This window comes from Taeniopygia guttata, chromosome 30 (genome assembly GCF_048771995.1).
Source record: "Taeniopygia guttata chromosome 30, bTaeGut7.mat, whole genome shotgun sequence".
In the NCBI taxonomy this organism is placed as follows: Eukaryota; Metazoa; Chordata; class Aves; order Passeriformes; family Estrildidae; genus Taeniopygia; species Taeniopygia guttata.
In genome coordinates, this window is record NC_133055.1 from 843,792 (window position 1) to 861,123 (window position 17,332).

The 17,332-nt window shown below is 53.4% G+C and overlaps 1 protein-coding gene across 1 annotated transcript in view; it reads left to right on the top strand.

Moving 5' to 3' along the window:
* The window catches only part of WIZ (WIZ zinc finger), a 57,191-nt gene that overhangs the window by 35,578 nt on the left and 4,281 nt on the right, over window positions 1-17,332 (top strand). Inside the window, exons 6-10 of the mRNA XM_072919885.1 lie at window positions 2,010-2,174; window positions 6,965-7,390; window positions 8,402-8,944; window positions 12,961-13,437; window positions 15,590-15,982. Of these exons, the coding sequence (XP_072775986.1) occupies window positions 2,010-2,174; window positions 6,965-7,390; window positions 8,402-8,944; window positions 12,961-13,437; window positions 15,590-15,982 (2,004 nt within the window). The remainder of the gene's footprint in view (window positions 1-2,009; window positions 2,175-6,964; window positions 7,391-8,401; window positions 8,945-12,960; window positions 13,438-15,589; window positions 15,983-17,332) is intronic.

Consider the following 17,332-nt stretch of genomic DNA (forward strand, 5'->3'; position numbering starts at 1 on the left):
TCTGTCACTGGGGTGTCCCCAGTTCTGTCACCAAAGTGTCCCCAGTTCTGTCACTGGGATGTCCCCAAAACTGTCACTGGGATGTCCCCAGTTCTGTCACCAAAGTGTCCCCAGTTCTGTCACTGGGATGTCCCCAGTTCTGTCACTGGGGTGTCCCCAGTTCTGTCACTGGGGTGTCCCCAGTTCTGTCACTGGGATGTCCCCAGTTCTGTCACCAAAGTGTCCCCAGTTCTGTCACTGGGGTGTCCCCAGTTCTGTCACTGGGGTGTCCCCAGTTCTGTCACCAAAGTGTCCCCAGTTCTGTCACTGGGATGTCCCCAGTTCTGTCACTGGGGTGTCCCCAGTTCTGTCACTGGGGTGTCCCCAGTTCTGTCACCAAAGTGTCCCCAGTTCTGTCACTGGGGTGTCCCCAGTTCTGTCACCAAAGTGTCCCCAGTTCTGTCACTGGGATGTCCCCAGTTCTGTCACTGGGGTGTCCCCAGTTCTGTCACTGGGATGTCCCCAGTTCTGTCACCAAAGTGTCCCCAGTTCTGTCACTGGGGTGTCCCCAGTTCTGTCACCAAAGTGTCCCCAGTTCTGTCACTGGGATGTCCCCAAAACTGTCACTGGGGTGTCCCCAGTTCTGTCACCAAAGTGTCCCCAGTTCTGTCACTGGGATGTCCCCAGTTCTGTCACTGGGGTGTCCCCAGTTCTGTCACTGGGGTGTCCCCAGTTCTGTCACCAAAGTGTCCCCAGTTCTGTCACTGGGATGTCCCCAAAACTGTCACTGGGGTGTCCCCAGTTCTGTCACCAAAGTGTCCCCAGTTCTGTCACTGGGATGTCCCCAGTTCTGTCACTGGGGTGTCCCCAGTTCTGTCATGGGGTGTCCCCAGCCCTGTCCCCAGCCCTGTGCTGTCCCCTGCCGGGATTTGTCACCTTCTGTGTCCCCACCCCTTAGGGACCTGTCCCCACTCCCTGCTGGGAGATGCCACCACCCTGTCCCCTCCCCTTAGGGACCTGTCACCTTCTGTGTCCCCTCCCCTTTAAGGACCTGTCACCTTCTGTGTCCCCTCCCCTTTAGGGACCTGCCACCACCCCTGTGCTGTCCCCTGCTGGCATTTGTCACCTCTCCGTGTCCCCTCCCTGCTGGCATTTGTCACCTCCCTGTGTCCCCTCCCCGCTGGCATTTGTCACCTCTCTGTGTCCCCTCCCCTTTGGGGACCTGTCCCCTCCCCTGTCCCTTGTCCCTTCCAGGACCTGTCACCGTTCCTGGTGGCACCTCCGATGTCACCTGCCGGGACCTGCCTCTGTCCTGTCACCTGCTGGGAGATGCCACCACCTCTGACCTGTCACCTGTGGGGACCTGCCTCTGTCCCTGTCCCCAAATCCCACCTGGAACATCCCAAATCCCACCTGGAACCCCCCAAATTTCACCTGGAACCCCCAAAATCCCACCTGGAACCCCCAAATCTCACCTGGATCACCCCAAATCCCACCTGGAACCCCCAAAATCCCACCTGGATCACCCCAAATCCCATCTGGAACACCCCAAATCCCACCTGGAACCCCCAAACCCACTCTGGATCCCCCCAAATCCCTCTGGAACACCCCAAATCCCACCTGGAACACCCCAAATCCCACCTGGAACCCCCAAAATCCCACCTGGAACCCCCAAATCCCACCTGGAACCCCCCAAATCCCACCTGGATCACCCCAAATCCTCTCTGAAACCCCCCAAACCCCCTCTGGAACACCCCAAATCCCTCTGGAACACCCCAAATCCTCTCTGAAACCCCCAAACCCCCTCTGGAACCCCCAAAATCCCTCTGGAACCCTCAAATCCCCTCTGGAACCTCCCAAATCCCACCTGGAACCCCCCAAATCCCCCCAAATCCCACCTGGATCACCCCAAATCCCACCTGGAACCCCAAATCCCACCTGGACCCCCCCAAATCCCACCTGGACCCCCCCAAATCCCACCTGGACCCCCCCAAATTCCCAAATCCCTAATTCCCAACTTCTCCCCGCAGTTCTGGCTCCCGACGAGGACGATTTGGTGGCCATGGAAGTGACGTCCCCTCCTCCCATTCCCAAAAAATCCGGGAATTCGGCGCTGGAGCCGCCCCCGCCCCGCCTCGGGACCAAACTGAGCCCGGAGCCCCCCGGCAGCAAAGCCGAGCCCCAGGACTCCAAAGGTCAGAATTCCCGGAATTCCCGGGATTTTCCCCGATTCCCCTCGGATCGGGGCCCTCAGAACCCACCCGGGGGGAATTTGGGGTTAATTAGTGTGGGGTTAACGAGGGGGAATTGTCCTGCTTGGAGCGGTTGGAATTTTTTGGGATTGGCTCCCGAGTTTTCCTTCCTGTCCCTCCTCGTTCTCCTCACTCTGAGATCGGATTTATCCCCATTTTTCCCCATTTTTCCCAATTTTTCCCCATTTTTCCCCATTTTCCCCCATTTTTCCCCCTTTTTCCCCATTTTTCCCCGTTTTTCCCCATTTTCCCCCATTTTCAGTCCCCAGCCTGACCCCATGCAAGATGTGCAGCACCAGCTCTGATCCCAAAACTTTTCCCCCATTTTTCCCCATTTTTCCTCATTTTCCCCATTTTTCCCCATTTTCCCCATTTTCCCCCATTTTCCCCCAATTTTTCCCCATTTTTCCCCATTTTCCCCCAATTTTTCCCCATTTTTCCCCATTTTTCCCCATTTTTCCCCATTTTCCCCCATTTTTTCCCATTTCCAGCCCCCAGCCTGACCCTGTTCAAGCTCTGATCCCAAAACTTGGCCTGGGAGCAGTTGGAATTTTTTGGGATTGGCTCCCGAGTTTTCCTTCCTGTCCCTCCTCGTTTTCCTCACTCTGAGATCGGATTTATCCCCATTTTTCCCCATTTTTCCCCATTTTTCCCCATTTTTCCCCATTTTTCCCCATTTTTCCCCCAATTTTTCCCCATTTTCCCCCATTTCCCCATTTTTCCCCCATTTTCCCCCCTTTTTCCCCATTTTTCTCCATTTTTCCCCATTTTCCCCATTTTTTCCCCCTTTTTCCCCATTTTCCCCCTTTTTCCCCATTTTTCCCCATTTTCCCCATTTTCCCCATTTTCCCCCATTTTTCCCCCAATTTTTCCCCATTTTCCCCCATTTTTTCCCATTTTTCCCCAATTTTTCCCCATTTTCCCCCATTTTTTCCCATTTTTCCCCCATTTTCCCCCCATTTTCCCCATTTTCCCCCATTTTTCCCCATTTTTCCCCATTTTTCCCCATTTTCCCCCATTTTCCCCCAATTTTTCCCCATTTTTCCCCATTTTTCCCCATTTTTCCCCCTTTTTCCCCGTTTTTCCCCATTTTTCCCCATTTCCCCCCATTTTCCCCCCATTTTCCCCCATTTTTCCCCCATTTTTCCCCGTTTTTCCCCATTTTCCCCCATTTTTCCCCCTTTTTCCCCATTTTTCCCCGTTTTTTCCCATTTTCAGCCCCCAGCCTGACCCTGTTCAAGCTCTGATCCCAAAACTTGGCCTGGGAGCAGTTGGAATTTTTTGGGATTGGCTCCCGAGTTTTCCGTCCTGTCCCTCCTCGTTTTCCTCACTCTGAGATCGGTTTTATCCCGATTTTCCCCCATTTTTCCCCATTTTTCCCCATTTTTCCCAATTTTTCCCCATTTTTCCCCATTTTTTCCCCATTTTCCCCCATTTTATCCCATTTTTCCCCGTTTTTCCCCATTTTCCCCCTTTTTCCCCATTTTTCCCCATTTTCCCCCGTTTTTCCCCATTTTTCCCTATTTTTCCCCGTTTTTCCCCATTTCCCCCCATTTTTCCCCGTTTTTCCCCATTTCCCCCCATTTTTCCCCATTTTTCCCCATTTTTCCCCATTTTTCCCCGTTTTTTCCCATTTTCAGCCCCCAGCCTGACCATGTTCAAGCTCTGATCCCAAAACTTGGCCTGGGAGCAGTTGGAATTTTTTGGGATTGGCTCCCAAGTTTTCCTTCCTGTCCCTCCTCGTTTTCCTCACTCTGAGATCGGATTTATCCCGATTTTTCCCCATTTTTCCCCATTTCCCCCCAATTTTTCCCCATTTTTCCCCATTTCCCCCCATTTTTCCCCCCATTTTTCCCCCAATTTTTCCCCACTTTTCCCCATTTTTCCCCGTTTTCCCCCAATTTTTCCTCATTTTTCCCCATTTTCCCCCATTTTTCCCCATTTTCCCCCATTTTTCCCCATTTTTCCCCATTTTCCCCCAATTTTTCCCCATTTTCCCCCATTTTCCCCCGTTTTTCCCCCTTTTTCCCCATTTATCCCCATTTTTCCCCATTTCCCCCCATTTTTCCCCAATTTTTCCCAATTTTTCCCCATTTTTCCCCCATTTCCAACCCCCAGCCTGACCCCATGCAAGATGTGCAGCACCAGCTCTGATCCCAAAACTTTTTCCCCATTTTTCCCCATTTTCCCCATTTTCCCCCATTTTCCCCAATTTTTCCCCCTTTTTCCCCATTTTTCCCCATTTTCCCCCATTTTTCCCCCATTTTCCCCCATTTTTTCCCCATTTTTTCCCATTTTCAGCCCCCAGCCTGACCATGTTCCAGCTTTGACCCCAAAACTTGGCCTGGGAGCGGTTGGAATTTTTTGGGATTGACTCCCAAACTTCCCCTCCTGTCCCTTCTCATTCTCCTCACTCTGAGATCGGATTTATCCCGATTTTTCCCCATTTTTCCCCATTTTTCCCCCATTTTTCCCCATTTACCCCATTTTTCCCCATTTCCCCCCCGTTTTTCCCCCTTTTCCCCCCTTTTTCCCCATTTTCCCCCCATTTTTCCCCATTTTTCCCCATTTTCCCCCATTTTTCCCCATTTTCCCCCGTTTTTCCCCATTTTTCCCCATTTTTTCCCATTTTCAGCCCCCAGCCTGACCCTGTTCAAGCTCCGATCCCAAAACTTGGCCTGGGAGCAGTTGGAATTTTTTGGGATTGGCTCCCGAGTTTTCCTTCCTGTCCCTCCTCGTTTTCCTCACTCTGAGATCGGATTTATCCCCATTTTTCCCCATTTTTCCCCATTTTTCCCCATTTTTTTACTGTTTTTTTCCCATTTTCCAGCCCCCACGACCCCGTGCTCTGATCCCAAAACCAGGACTGGATGGGAGCTGATCCCAAGGGATTTTTAACCCCTAATTTCACATTTTCCCCCCATTTTCCAGCCCCCAGCCCAAGGGATTTTTAACCCCTTATTTCCAGCTCCCGAGCAATTTTTAACCTTTAATTTCCCAACTTCTGAACGACTTTTAACCCCCAATTTCCCATTTTTTCCCCATTTTCCCCCGTTTTCCAGCCCCCAGCCTGACCACCTGCGAGGTGTGCGGCGCCTGTTCCTGAAGCTGATCCCAAGGGATTTTTAACCCCTAATTTCCCATTTCCTGAGTGATTTTTAACCCCTAATTTCCCATTTTTTCCCATTTTTCCCCCATTTTCCCCCATTTCCAGCCCCCAGCCTGACCACCTGCGAGGTGTGCGGCGCCTGTTCCTGAAGCTGATCCCAAGGGATTTTTAACCCCTAATTTCCCATTTCCTGAGGGATTTTAACCCCTAATTTCCCATTTTCTCCCCATTTCCAGCCCCCAGCCTGACCACCTGTTCCTGAAGCTGATCCCAAGGGATTTTAACCTGCTCCTGAGTGATTTTAACCCCTAATTTCCCATTTTTTCCCCATTTTCCAGCCCCCAGCCTGACCACCTGCGAGGTGTGCGGCTCCTATTGATCCCAAGTGATTTTTAACTCCTAATTTCCCATTTTTTCCCCTTGTTTTCCAGCCCCCAGCCCGAGGGATTTTTAACCCCCTAATTTCCCATCTCCTGAGCGATTTTAACCCCTAATTTCCCATTTTCTCCCCATTTCCCAGCCCCCAGCCCGAGGGATTTTTAACCCCTAATTTCCCATCTCCCGAGTGACTTTTAACCCCTAATTTCCCATTTTCCCCCCCATTTTCCAGCCTCCAGCCTGAGTGATTTTTAACCCCTTATTTCCCAGATCCCAAGGAATTTTTAACCCCTTAATTTCCCAGCTCCTGAGTGATTTTAACCCCCAATTTCCCATTTTTTCCCCATTTTCTCCCCCGTTTCCCAGCCCCCAGCCCAAGGGATTTTTAACCTTTAATTTCCCATTTCCTGAGGAATTTTTAACCCCTAATTTCCCATTTCCTGAGTGATTTTAACCCCTAATTTCCCATTTTTTCCCCCATTTTCCAGCCCCCAGCCTGACCACCTGCGAGGTGTGCGGCGCCTGCTCCTGAAGCTGATCCCAAGGGATTTTTAACCTTTAATTTCCCATCTCCTGAGCGATTTTAACCCCTAATTTCCCATTTTTCTCCCCATTTTCCAGCCCCCAGCCTGACCACCTGTGGGCACCTGCTCCAAAGCTGATAATGAGGGATTTTAACCCCTAATTTCCCATTTTTTCCCCATTTTCTCCCCATTTTCCAGCCCCCAGCCTGACCACCTGCGAGGTGTGCGGCGCCTGTTCCTGAAGCTGATCCCAAGGGATTTTTAACCCCTAATTTCCCATTTTCTGGTTCCCAGCCCGAGGGATTTTTAACCCCTTATTTCCCAGATCCCAAGGAATTTTTAACCCCTTAATCTCCCATCTCCCGAGCGATTTTAACCCCTAATTTCCCATTTTTCCCCATTTTTTCCCCATTTTCCCCCATTTCCAGCCCCCAGCCTGACCACCTGCGAGGTGTGTGGCTCCTATCGATGTGGGAACTGATCCCAAGTGATTTTAACCCCTAATTTCCCATTTTTCCCCCATTTCCAGCCCCCAGCCTGACCACCTGCAGGCACCTGCTCCAGAAGCTGAAAATGAGCGATTTTTAACCCCTAATTTCCCATTTTTCCCCCCATTTTTTTCTCCATTTTCCAGCCCCCAGCCCAAGGGATTTTTAACCCCTAATTTCCCATCTCCCAAGTGATTTTTAACCCCTAATTTCCCATTTCCCCCCATTTTCCAGCCCCCAGCCTGACCACCTGCGAGGTGTGCGGCGCCTGCTTCGAGACCCGCAAGGGTCTGTCCAGCCACGCCCGTTCCCACCTCCGCCAGCTCGGCGTGGCCGAATCCGAGAGTTCCGGGGCGCCCATCGACCTCCTGTACGAGCTGGTGCGGCACAAACCCAAACCCGAGGGCGCCTTGGCCAAAAAATCCGCCGGTTCCCCCAAAGAGCCGCCGCCGCCGCGGCCGCCGCTGCTGCTGCTGCCGAAATCCGAGGGTGCCGTTAACAAAGCCATCAAATCCCCGCCGGGCTTCGGCGCCCCGGGGCTCCGGAAGGCGCTGCCGGCGTCACCCAAGGGTGCTGAGGAGAAGGGTGCCAAGCTGGCGCTGAGCCCGATGCCCGCAGAGGGCAAGTGGGTGCCCGAGGAGGACGGGCCGCTGAATCTTAGTGAGTGTGCGGGGGGTTTGTGGGGTTTTTTTGGGGTTTAGTGGGGTGTAATGGGATTTAGTGGGGTTTTGTGGGGTGGAATGGGGTTTTTAGTGGGTTATATTGGGGTTTAGTGGGGTGGAATGGGGTTTTTAGTGGGTTTTATTGGGTTATATTGGGGTTTTTAGTGGGGTGTAATGGGGGTTTAGTGGGGTGTGTTGGGGGTTGGGGGGTGGAGTGGGGTTTTTAGTGGGGTGGAGTGGGGTTTTTATAGGGGTTTAGTGGGGTGGAATGGGGTGGAGTGGGGGATTTAGTGGGGTTTAGTGGGTTATATTGGGGTTTAGTGGGGTTTTATTGGAGTTTAATGGGGTGTAATGGGGTTTAATAGGGTTTATTGGGGTTTAGTGGGGTGTAATGGGGTTTTTATTGGGGTTTGTTGGGGTGTAGTGGGGTGGAATGGGGGTTTTAGTGGGGTGGAATGGGGTTTTGTGGGGTGGAATGGGGTGGGATGGGGTTTTTATTGGGGTTTTGTGGGGTGTGTTGGGGTGTAATGGGGTGGAGTGGGGATTTTAGTGGGGTGTGTTGGGGTTTAGAGGGGTGTAATGGGGTTTGTGGGGTTTTTAGTGGGGTTTAGTGGGGTTTAGTGGGGTTTAGTGGGGTGGAATGGGGTTTTTATTGGGTTATATTGGGTTTGGTGGGGTGGAATGGGGTTTTGTGGAGTTTTGATGGGGTATATGGGGGTTTAGTGGGGTGTAATGGGGTTTCTAGTGGGTTATATTGGGGTTTAGTGGGGTGGAATGGAGGTTTTATTGGGTTATATTGGGGTTTAGTGGGTTTTATGGGGTGTAATGGGGTTTTTAGTGGGGTGTTCTGCCTCAGGAATCCCCTCATCCCCAAACCCCACCAGATCCCTTTTTAACCCCTTCTCTCCCCTTTTCCCGCTTCCCCAGCCTCGGGCTCGGATCCGTGCCATGACCAAACCCCCTCAGATCCCTTTTTAACCCCTTCCCTCCCCTTTTCCCCTGTCCCCAGCCTCGGGCTCGGAGCCGTGCCGCGACATCCGCTGCGAGTTCTGCGGGGAGTTCTTCGAGAACCGCAAGGGGCTGTCGAGCCACGCGCGCTCCCACCTGCGGCAGATGGGGGTGACCGAGTGGTACGTCAACGGCTCTCCCATCGACACCCTCCGCGAGATCCTCACCCGCCGCCGCTCCGGCCACCCCAAACCCCTGACCAAGAGTCTCCTGGCCGGGCTGACCCCCCTGGAGCCCCCACGGCCGCCGGGGCCGGAGCTGCACCTGCCCGGGCTGGGCAAGAAGCTGCTGAGCGCCCCGGGAGCGGCGCCCGGCGCGGCCTCGCCGCCGCCCACCGCGCGGAAAATGTTCCCCGGGCTGAGCCTGCACAAGAAGATGAAGCAGGATCAGCTCAGGGTGGAGATCAAGAGGGAGATGATGGCAGCGGGAGGAGGAGGAGGAGGAGGAGGAGGAGGTGGAGGTGGTGGGATCCATCCCGGAGAGGCGCCGGCGCCGCCGGATCCGGCCTGGGCGGCGCACGAGGAGATGGCGCCGCTCAATCTGTGTGAGTGGTTTGGGGTTTGTCATGGGGATTTGGGGGATTTAGGAGTTTATCCCAGGGATTTTGGGGGTTTAGGAGTTTATCCCAGGGATTTGGGGTGTTCAGAGAGCATCCCAAGGATTTGGGGGGTTATCCAAAGGGATTTTGGGAGTTGGGATCCATCCCAGGGCCATGAGGAGATGGCGCCGCTCAATCTCTGTGTGTGGTTTTGGGGTTTGTCATGGGGATTTGGGGGTTTATCCAAAGGGATTTGGGGGTTTATCCAAAGGGATTTAGGGGATTTAGGACTTTATCCCAGGCATTTGGGGGGTTTAGGAGTTTATCCCAAGGATTTGGGGAATTCTGGGATCCATCCCAAGGATTTGGGGAGCTGGGATCCATCCCAGGGCCATGAGGAGATGGCGCTGCTCAACCTGTGTGAGTGGTTTTGGGGTTTGTCATGGGGATTTGGGGTTTGTCACGGGGATTTGGGGGATTTGGGGGTTTATGCCAAGGATTTGGGGGATTTAGGAGTTTATCCCAGGGATTTGGGGAATTCTGGGATCCATCCCAAGGATTTGGGGAATTCTGGGATCCATCCCAGGGCCATGAGGAGATGGCGCCGCTCAATCTCTGTGAGTGGTTTTGGGGTTTGTCATGGGGATTTGGGGGTTTATCCAAAGGGATTTGGGGGTTTATCAAAGGGATTTGGGGGATTTAGGAGTTTATCCCAGGGATTTGGGGGGTTTAGGAGTTTATCCCAGGGATTTGAGGGGTTCAGGGATCAAAGGATTTGGGGGATTTAGGAGTTTATCCCAGGGATTTGGGGAGTTCTGGGATCCATCCCAGGGCCATGAGGAGATGGCGCCGCTCAACCTGTGTGATTGTTTTTGGGGTTTGTCATGGGGATTTGGGGTTTGTCACGGGGATTTGGGGTTTGTCATGGGGATTTGGGGGATTTAGGAGTTTATTCCAAGGATTTGGGGGTTCAGGGATCCATCCCAAGGATTTGGGGAGTTGGGATCCATCCCAGGGCCATGAGGAGATGGCGCCGCTCAACCTCTGTGAGTGGTTTTGGGGTTTGTCACGGGGATTTGGGGTTTGTCATGGGGATTTGGGGGATTTAGGGATTTATCCCAGGGATTTGGGGGTTTATCTCAGGGATTTGGGGGTTTATCCCAGGGATTTGGGGGATTTAGGAGTTTATCCCAGGGATTTGGGGAGTTGGGATCCATCCCAGGGCCATGAGGAGATGGCGCCGCTCAACCTCTGTGAGTGGTTTTGGGGTTTGTCACGGGGATTTGGGGTTTGTCATGGGGATTTGGGGGATTTAGGGATTTATCCCAGGGATTTGGGGGTTTATCTCAGGGATTTGGGGGTTTATCCCAGGGATTTGGGGGATTTAGGAGTTTATCCCAGGGATTTGGGGAGTTCTGGGATCCATCTTGGGGTCATGAGGAGATGGCGCCGCTCAATCTCTGTGAGTGGTTTTGGGGTTTGTCACGGGGATTTGGGGGTTTATCCAAAGGGATTTGGGGGGTTTGGGGGGTTTATCCCAGGGATTTGGGGGGGTTATCCCAGGGATTTGGGGGTTCAGAGATCATCCCAGGGATCTGGGGGGTTATCCAAAGGGATTTGGGGAGTTTGAGGGGTTTATCCCAGGGATTTGGGGGGGTTATCCCAGGGATTCGGGGATTCAGAGATCATCCCAGGGATTTGGGGGGTTATCCAAAGGGATTTGGGGGTTGGGATCCATCCCAGGGCCATGAGGAGATGGCGCCGCTCAACCTCTGTGAGTGGTTTTGGGGTTTGTCATGGGGATTTGGGGTTTGTCATGGGGATTTGGGGTTTGTCATGGGGATTTGGGGGGTTTGGGGGGTTTATCCCAGGGATTTGGGGGTTTATCCCAGGGATTTGGGGGGTTATCCAAAGGGTTTTAGGGGATTTAGGAGTTTATCCCAGGGATTTTGGGAGTTCTGGGATCCATCCCAGGGCCTTGAGGAGATGGCGCCGCTCAACCTGTGTGAGTGGTTTTGGGGTTTGTCATGGGGATTTGGGGTTTGTCACGAGGATTTGGGGGATTTAGGAGTTTGTCCCAGGGATTTGGGGGGTTCAGAGATCATCCCAGGGATTTGGGGGTTTATCCCAAGGATTTGGAGGATTTAGGAGTTTATCCCAGGGATTTGGGGAGCTGGGATCCATCCCAGGGATTTGGGGAGTTCTGGGATCCATCCCAGGGCCATGAGGAGATGGCGCTGCTCAACCTCTGTGATTGTTTTGGGGTTGTCATGGGGATTTGGGGGTTTGTCCAAAGGGATTTGGGGGTTTATCCCAAGGATTTGGGGGATTTAGGAATTTATCCCAGGGATTTGGGGGGTTCAGAGAACATCCCAAGGATTTGGGGGGTTATCCAAAGGGATTTTGGGAGCTGGGATCCATCCCAGGGCCATGAGGAGATGGCGCCGCTCAACCTCTGTGAGTGGATTTGGGGTTTGTCACGGGGATTTGGGGGTTTATCCAAAGGGATTTACGGGATTTAGGAGTTTATCCCAGGGATTTGGGGGGTTTAGGAGTTTATCCCAGAGATTTGGGGAGCTAGGATCCATCCCAGGGATTTGGGGGTTCAGGGATCATCCCAGGGTCATGAGGAGATGGCGCCGCTCAACCTCTGTGAGTGGTTTTGGGGTTTGTCACGGGGATTTGGGGTTTGTCACGGGGATTTGGGGGATTTAGGGATTTATCCCAGGGATTTGGGGGTTTATCTCAGGGATTTAGGAGTTTATCCCAGGGATTTGGGGGTTCAGGGATCCATCCCAGGGCCATGAGGAGATGGCGCCGCTCAATCTCTGTGATTGTTTTTGGGGTTTGTCACGGGGATTTGGGGGTTTGTCCAAAGGGATTTGGGGGTTTATCCAAAGGGATTTGGGGGTTTATCCCAGGGATTTAGGCACCCAAAATCCCATCCCAGGGGGTTCCTTCCCTCCCTAATCCCCGAATTTCCCCCTCCAGCCTCCCGGGCGGACCCAGTACACAACATCCCCGAGATTTTGGGGACACTCTGAGCCCATCCTGGGTATCTTAGGGATGCTCTGAGCTCCTGTCAGGGATTTAGGCACCCAAAATCCCATCCAGGGGGTTCCTTCCCTCCCTAATCCCCAAATTTCCCTCTGCAGCCTCCCGGGCGGACCCAGTGCACGACATCCCTGAGTTTTTGGGGACACTCTGAGCTCCTGTCAGGGATTCTGGGGATGTTCTGAGCCCATCCTGGAGATTTTGGGGATGCTCTGAGCTCCTGACAGGGATTTTGGGGACACTCTGAGCACATCCTGGGTATCTTAGGGATGCTCTGAGCTCCTGCCAGGGATCTGGGCACTCTCTGAGCTCATCCTGGGGATTTTAGGGATGCTCTGAGCCCATCCCGAGGATTTTGGGGATGCTCTGAGCCCATCCTGGGGATTTTGGGGATGCTCTGAGCCCCATTCAGGGATTTTGGGGACACTCTGAGCCCATCCTGGCTTTTTTTTCCGTCCCTAATCCCCGAATTTCCCCCTCCAGCCTCCCGGGCGGACCCGGTGCGCGACATCCACGGGATTTTGGGGATACTCTGAGTACCTGTCAGGGATTTAGGCCCCCAAAATCCCATCCCAGGGGGTTCCTTCCCTCCCTAATCCCCAAATTTCCCCCTTCAGCCTCCCGGGCAGACCCGGTGCGCGACATCCACGGGATTTTGGGGACACTCTGAGCTCCTGCCAGGGATCTGGGGACTCTCTGAGCTCCTGCCAGGGATTCTGGGGATGCTCTGAGCCGATCCCAGGGATTTTGGGGATATTCTGAGCCCATCCTGGAGATTTTGGGGACACTCTGAGCTCATCCTGGGGATTTTGGAGACTCTCTTGAGCCCATCCTGGGTATCTTAGGGATGCTCTGAGCTCCTGTCAGGGATTCTGGGGACTCTCTGAGCTCCTGCCAGGGATTTAGAGACCCAAAATCCCATCCCAGGGGGTTCCTTCCCTCCCTAACCCCCGAATTTCCCCCTCCAGCCTCCCGTGCGGACCCGGTGCGCGACATCCGCTGCGAGTTCTGCGGGGAGTTCTTCGAGAACCGCAAGGGGCTGTCGAGCCACGCGCGCTCCCACCTGCGGCAGATGGGGGTGACCGAGTGGTCGGTGAACGGTTCCCCCATCGACACCCTCCGCGAGATCCTCAGGAAGAAATCCAAACCCTGCCTCATCAAGAAGGAGCCGCCGGCGCCGCCGGGGATGGAGCCGGCCGAGGACGGCGCCGAGCCCAAATCGCCGCTGCCGGGCAAAGCGCTGCCCCCGGGCTTGGCACTGGGCAAACCGGGCTCGGGTCTGGCCTTGGCACCGCTGGGATCCAAAAATCCCGGAGCTTTCCTGGCCACCAAGAGGCCGCTGGGCGAGGAGAGGCTGGGCGGGCACGGCGAGGCCAAGCACAAAGCCTTCGAGCTGGGCTTCAAGGCCAAGGCTCTGCACGACAAGGCCTGTGAGTGCTCTGGGGGTTTTGGGGTTTTTGGGGTGGTTTTGGGGTTTTTGGGATGGTTTTGAGGTGATTTAGGGTGGTTTTGGGGTGGTTTTGGGATGGTTTGGGGTGGTTTTGGGATGGTTTTGGGCGGGCACGGCGAGGCCAAGCACAAAGCCTTCGAGCTGGGCTTCAAGGCCAAGGCTCTGCACGACAAGGCCTGTGAGTGCTTTGGGCGTTTCTCCCTGTTAATCCCATTTTTCCCTATTTTAACCCCATTTTTACCTAATTTTTTCCCATTTTTCCCTATTTTAACCCCATTTTTTCCCCGTTTCCCAGCAGCAGAGGCCTGCTGCGAGCTCTGCGGGCTGTGCTCTGAGAACAGGAAGGCGCTTTGGGCAGTGCCCGTACCCCATTTTTCCCTACTTTAATCCCATTTTTACCCCATTTTTTCCCATTTTTACCCCATTTTTCCCATTTTTCCCTATTTTAACCCCATTTTTTTGTATTTCCCAGCAGCAGAAGCCTGCTGCGAGCTCTGCGGGCTGTGCTCTGAGAACAGGAAGGTGCTTTGGGCAGTGCCCGTGTCCCATTTCCTCCCTGTTAATCCCATTTTTACCCCATTTTACCCCATTTTTTTTCATTTTTCCCTATTTTAACCCCATTTTAACCCCATTTTAACCCCATTTTTCCCCCATTTCCCAGCAGCAGAGGCCTGCTGCGAGCTCTGCGGGCTGTACTTCGAGAACCGCAAGGCCCTGGCCAGCCACGCCCGGGCGCACCTGCGGCACTTTGGGCAGTGCCCATACCCCATTTTCTGTACATTAATCCCATTTTTAGCCCATTGTTTCCCATTTTTCCCTATTTTAACCCCATTTTCCCCATTTCCCAGCAGCAGAGCCTGCTGTGAGCTCTGCGGGCTGTGCTCTGAGAACAGGAAGGTGCTTTGGGCAGTGCCCATACCCCATTTTCTCTATATTAATCCCATTTTTACCCCATTTTTTCCCATTTTTTTCCATTTTTCGTTATTTTAACCCCATTTTAACCCCATTTTAATCCCATTTTTCCCTATTTTAACCCCATTTCCCAGCAGCAGAGCCTGCTGCGAGCTCTGCGGGCTGTGCTCTGAGAACAGGAAGGTGCTTTGGGCAGTGCCCATAACCCATTTTCTCCATGTTAATCCGATTTTAATCCTGTTTTTTCCCATTTTTATCCTATTTTTCCCTATTTTTTTCCTGTTTTCCCCTATTTTAACCCCATTTTTTCCCCATTTCCCAGCAGCAGAGGCCTGCTGCGAGCTCTGCGGGCTGTACTTCGAGAACCGCAAGGCCCTGACCAGCCACGCCCGGGCGCACCTGCGGCACTTTGGGCAGTGCCCGTGTCCCATTTTCTCTATATTAACCCCATTTTTACCCCATTTTTTCCCATTTTTCCCTATTTTAACCCCATTTTTTCCCCATTTCCCAGCAGCAGAGCCTGCTGCGAGCTCTTCAGGCTGTACTTTGAGAACAGGAAGGCGCTTTGGGCAGTGCCCGTGTCCCATTTCCTCCCTGTTAATCCCATTTTTACCCCATTTTTTTCCATTTTTTTCCCATTTTTCCCTATTTTATACCATTTTTCCCTATTTTAACCCTTCTTTTTGTATTTCCCAGCAGCAGAGCCTGCTGTGAGCTCTGTGGGCTGTGCTGTGAGAACAGGAAGGCGCTTTGGGCAGTGCCCATGTCCCATTTCCTCCCTGTTAATCCCATTTTTACCCCATTTTTTCCCATTTTTTTCCATTTTTCCCTATTTTTACCCCATTTTTCCCTATATTAATCCAGTTTTTCCCATTTTTTCCCCATTTCCCAGCAGCAGAGGCCTGCTGCGAGCTCTGCGGGCTGTACTTCGAGAACCGCAAGGCCCTGGCCAGCCACGCCCGGGCGCACCTGCGGCACTTTGGGCAGTGCCCATACCCCATTTTTCACTATTTTAACCCCATTTTAATCCCATTTTTCCCATTTTTTTCCCCATTTCCCAGCAGCAGAAGCCTGCTGCGAGCTCTGCGGGCTGTGCTCTGAGAACAGGAAGGCGCTTTGGGCAGTGCCCATGACCCATTTTCTGTACATTAACCCCATTTTTACCCCATTTTTACCCCATTTTTTCCCATTTTTTGTTATTTTAACCCAATTTTTTTTGTATTTCCCAGCAGCAGAGGCCTGCTGCGAGCTCTGCGGGCTGTACTTCGAGAACCGCAAGGCCCTGGCCAGCCACGCCCGGGCGCACCTGCGGCAGTTCGGCGTCACCGAGTGGTGCGTCAACGGTTCCCCCATCGAGACGCTGCGGGAGTGGATCCGCCACCGGCCCCACAAGGCCGGCGCCTACCGCAGCTACATCCAGGGCGGCCGCCCCTTCTCCAAGAAGTTCCGCAGCTCGGCGCACCCACGGGAGCCCCGCGGCGCCCACGCCGTGCCCTTCGCACCCAAGGGTGGGCTGGCGGCTGAGGCGGCGCTGGGAGAGGGTCCCAAGGGTGCCGAGGGCACCGAGAGGGCGCTGGGCTCACCCCTGGGGCTGCTCAAGGTGGAGGAGCAGAGGGGCAACTTCAGCAGTGAGTGACCGTGGGGTGGGAAATGGGGTTTGGGGGGTTTGGGACAGGGAAAATGGGGTTTGGGGTTTGGAAATGGGGTTTGGGACAGGGAAAAATGGGGTTTGAGGTGGGGAAATGGGGTTTGGGACATGGAAAAATGGGGTTTGGGACATGGAAAAATGGGGTTTGGGACAGGGAAAAATGGGAATTGTGGGGTTTGGGGTGGGGTAAATGGGAAATCTGGGGTTTGGGACATGGAAAAATGGGAAATGTGGGGTTTGGTACACGGAAAAATGGGGTTTGGGGTGGGGGAAATGGGAATTGTGGGGTTTGGGGTGGGGGAAATGGGGTTTGGGGTGGAGAAAATGGGGATTGGGGTGGAGAAAATGGGGTTTGGGGTGGGGAAAATGGGGTTTGGGGTGGAGAAAATGGGGTTTGGGGTGGGGGAAATGGGGTTTGGGGTGGAGAAAATGGGGTTTGGGGTGGAGAAAATGGGGATTGGGGTGGAGAAAATGGGGTTTGGGGTGGAGAAAATGGGGTTTGGGGTGGAGAAAATGGGGTTTGGGGTGGAGAAAATGGGGATTGGGGTGAGAAATGTGGGGTTTGGGGTGGGGTAAATGGGAAATGTGGGGTTTGGGGTTTGGAAATTGGGGTTTGGGACAGGGAAAAATGGAAAATATGGGGTTTGGGACATGGGAAAATGGGGTTCGGGGTGGGGAAAATGGGGTTTGGGGTGAGAAATGTGGGGTTTGGGGTTTGGGGTTGGGCCCCTGGGGCTGCTCAAGGTGGAGGAGCAGAGGGGCAACTTCAGCAGTGAGTGACCGTGGGGTGGGGAATGTGGGGTTTGGGGTGGGGGAAATGGGAAATGGGGTCAGGATTGGGAATTGGGAATGGGATTGGGAATTGGGGATGGGATTGGGAATGTGAAATTGGGAATGGGGTCAGGATTGGGAACGGGGTCAGGATTGGGAGTGTGAAATTGGGAATGGGACTGGGAACAGGGTCAGGATTGGGAATTTGAAATGGAGAATGGGGTCAAGATGGGAATGTGAAATTGGGAATGGGGTCAGGATTGGGAATGGGGTCAGGACTGGGAGTGTGAAATTGGGAATGGGAAATTTGGAATGGGGTCAGGATTGGGAATTTGAAATGGAGAATGGGGTCAGGATTGGGAATGGGGTCAGGTTTGGGAATTGGGAATGGGATTGGGAATTGATTGGGAATGTGAAATTGGGAACGGGGTCAGGATTGGGAACGGGGTCAGGATTTGGAATGGGGATTTGAGAATGGGAAATTGGGAATGGGGTCAGGATTGGGAATTTGAAATTGAGAATGGGGTCAAGATGGGAATTTGAAATTGAGAATGGGGTC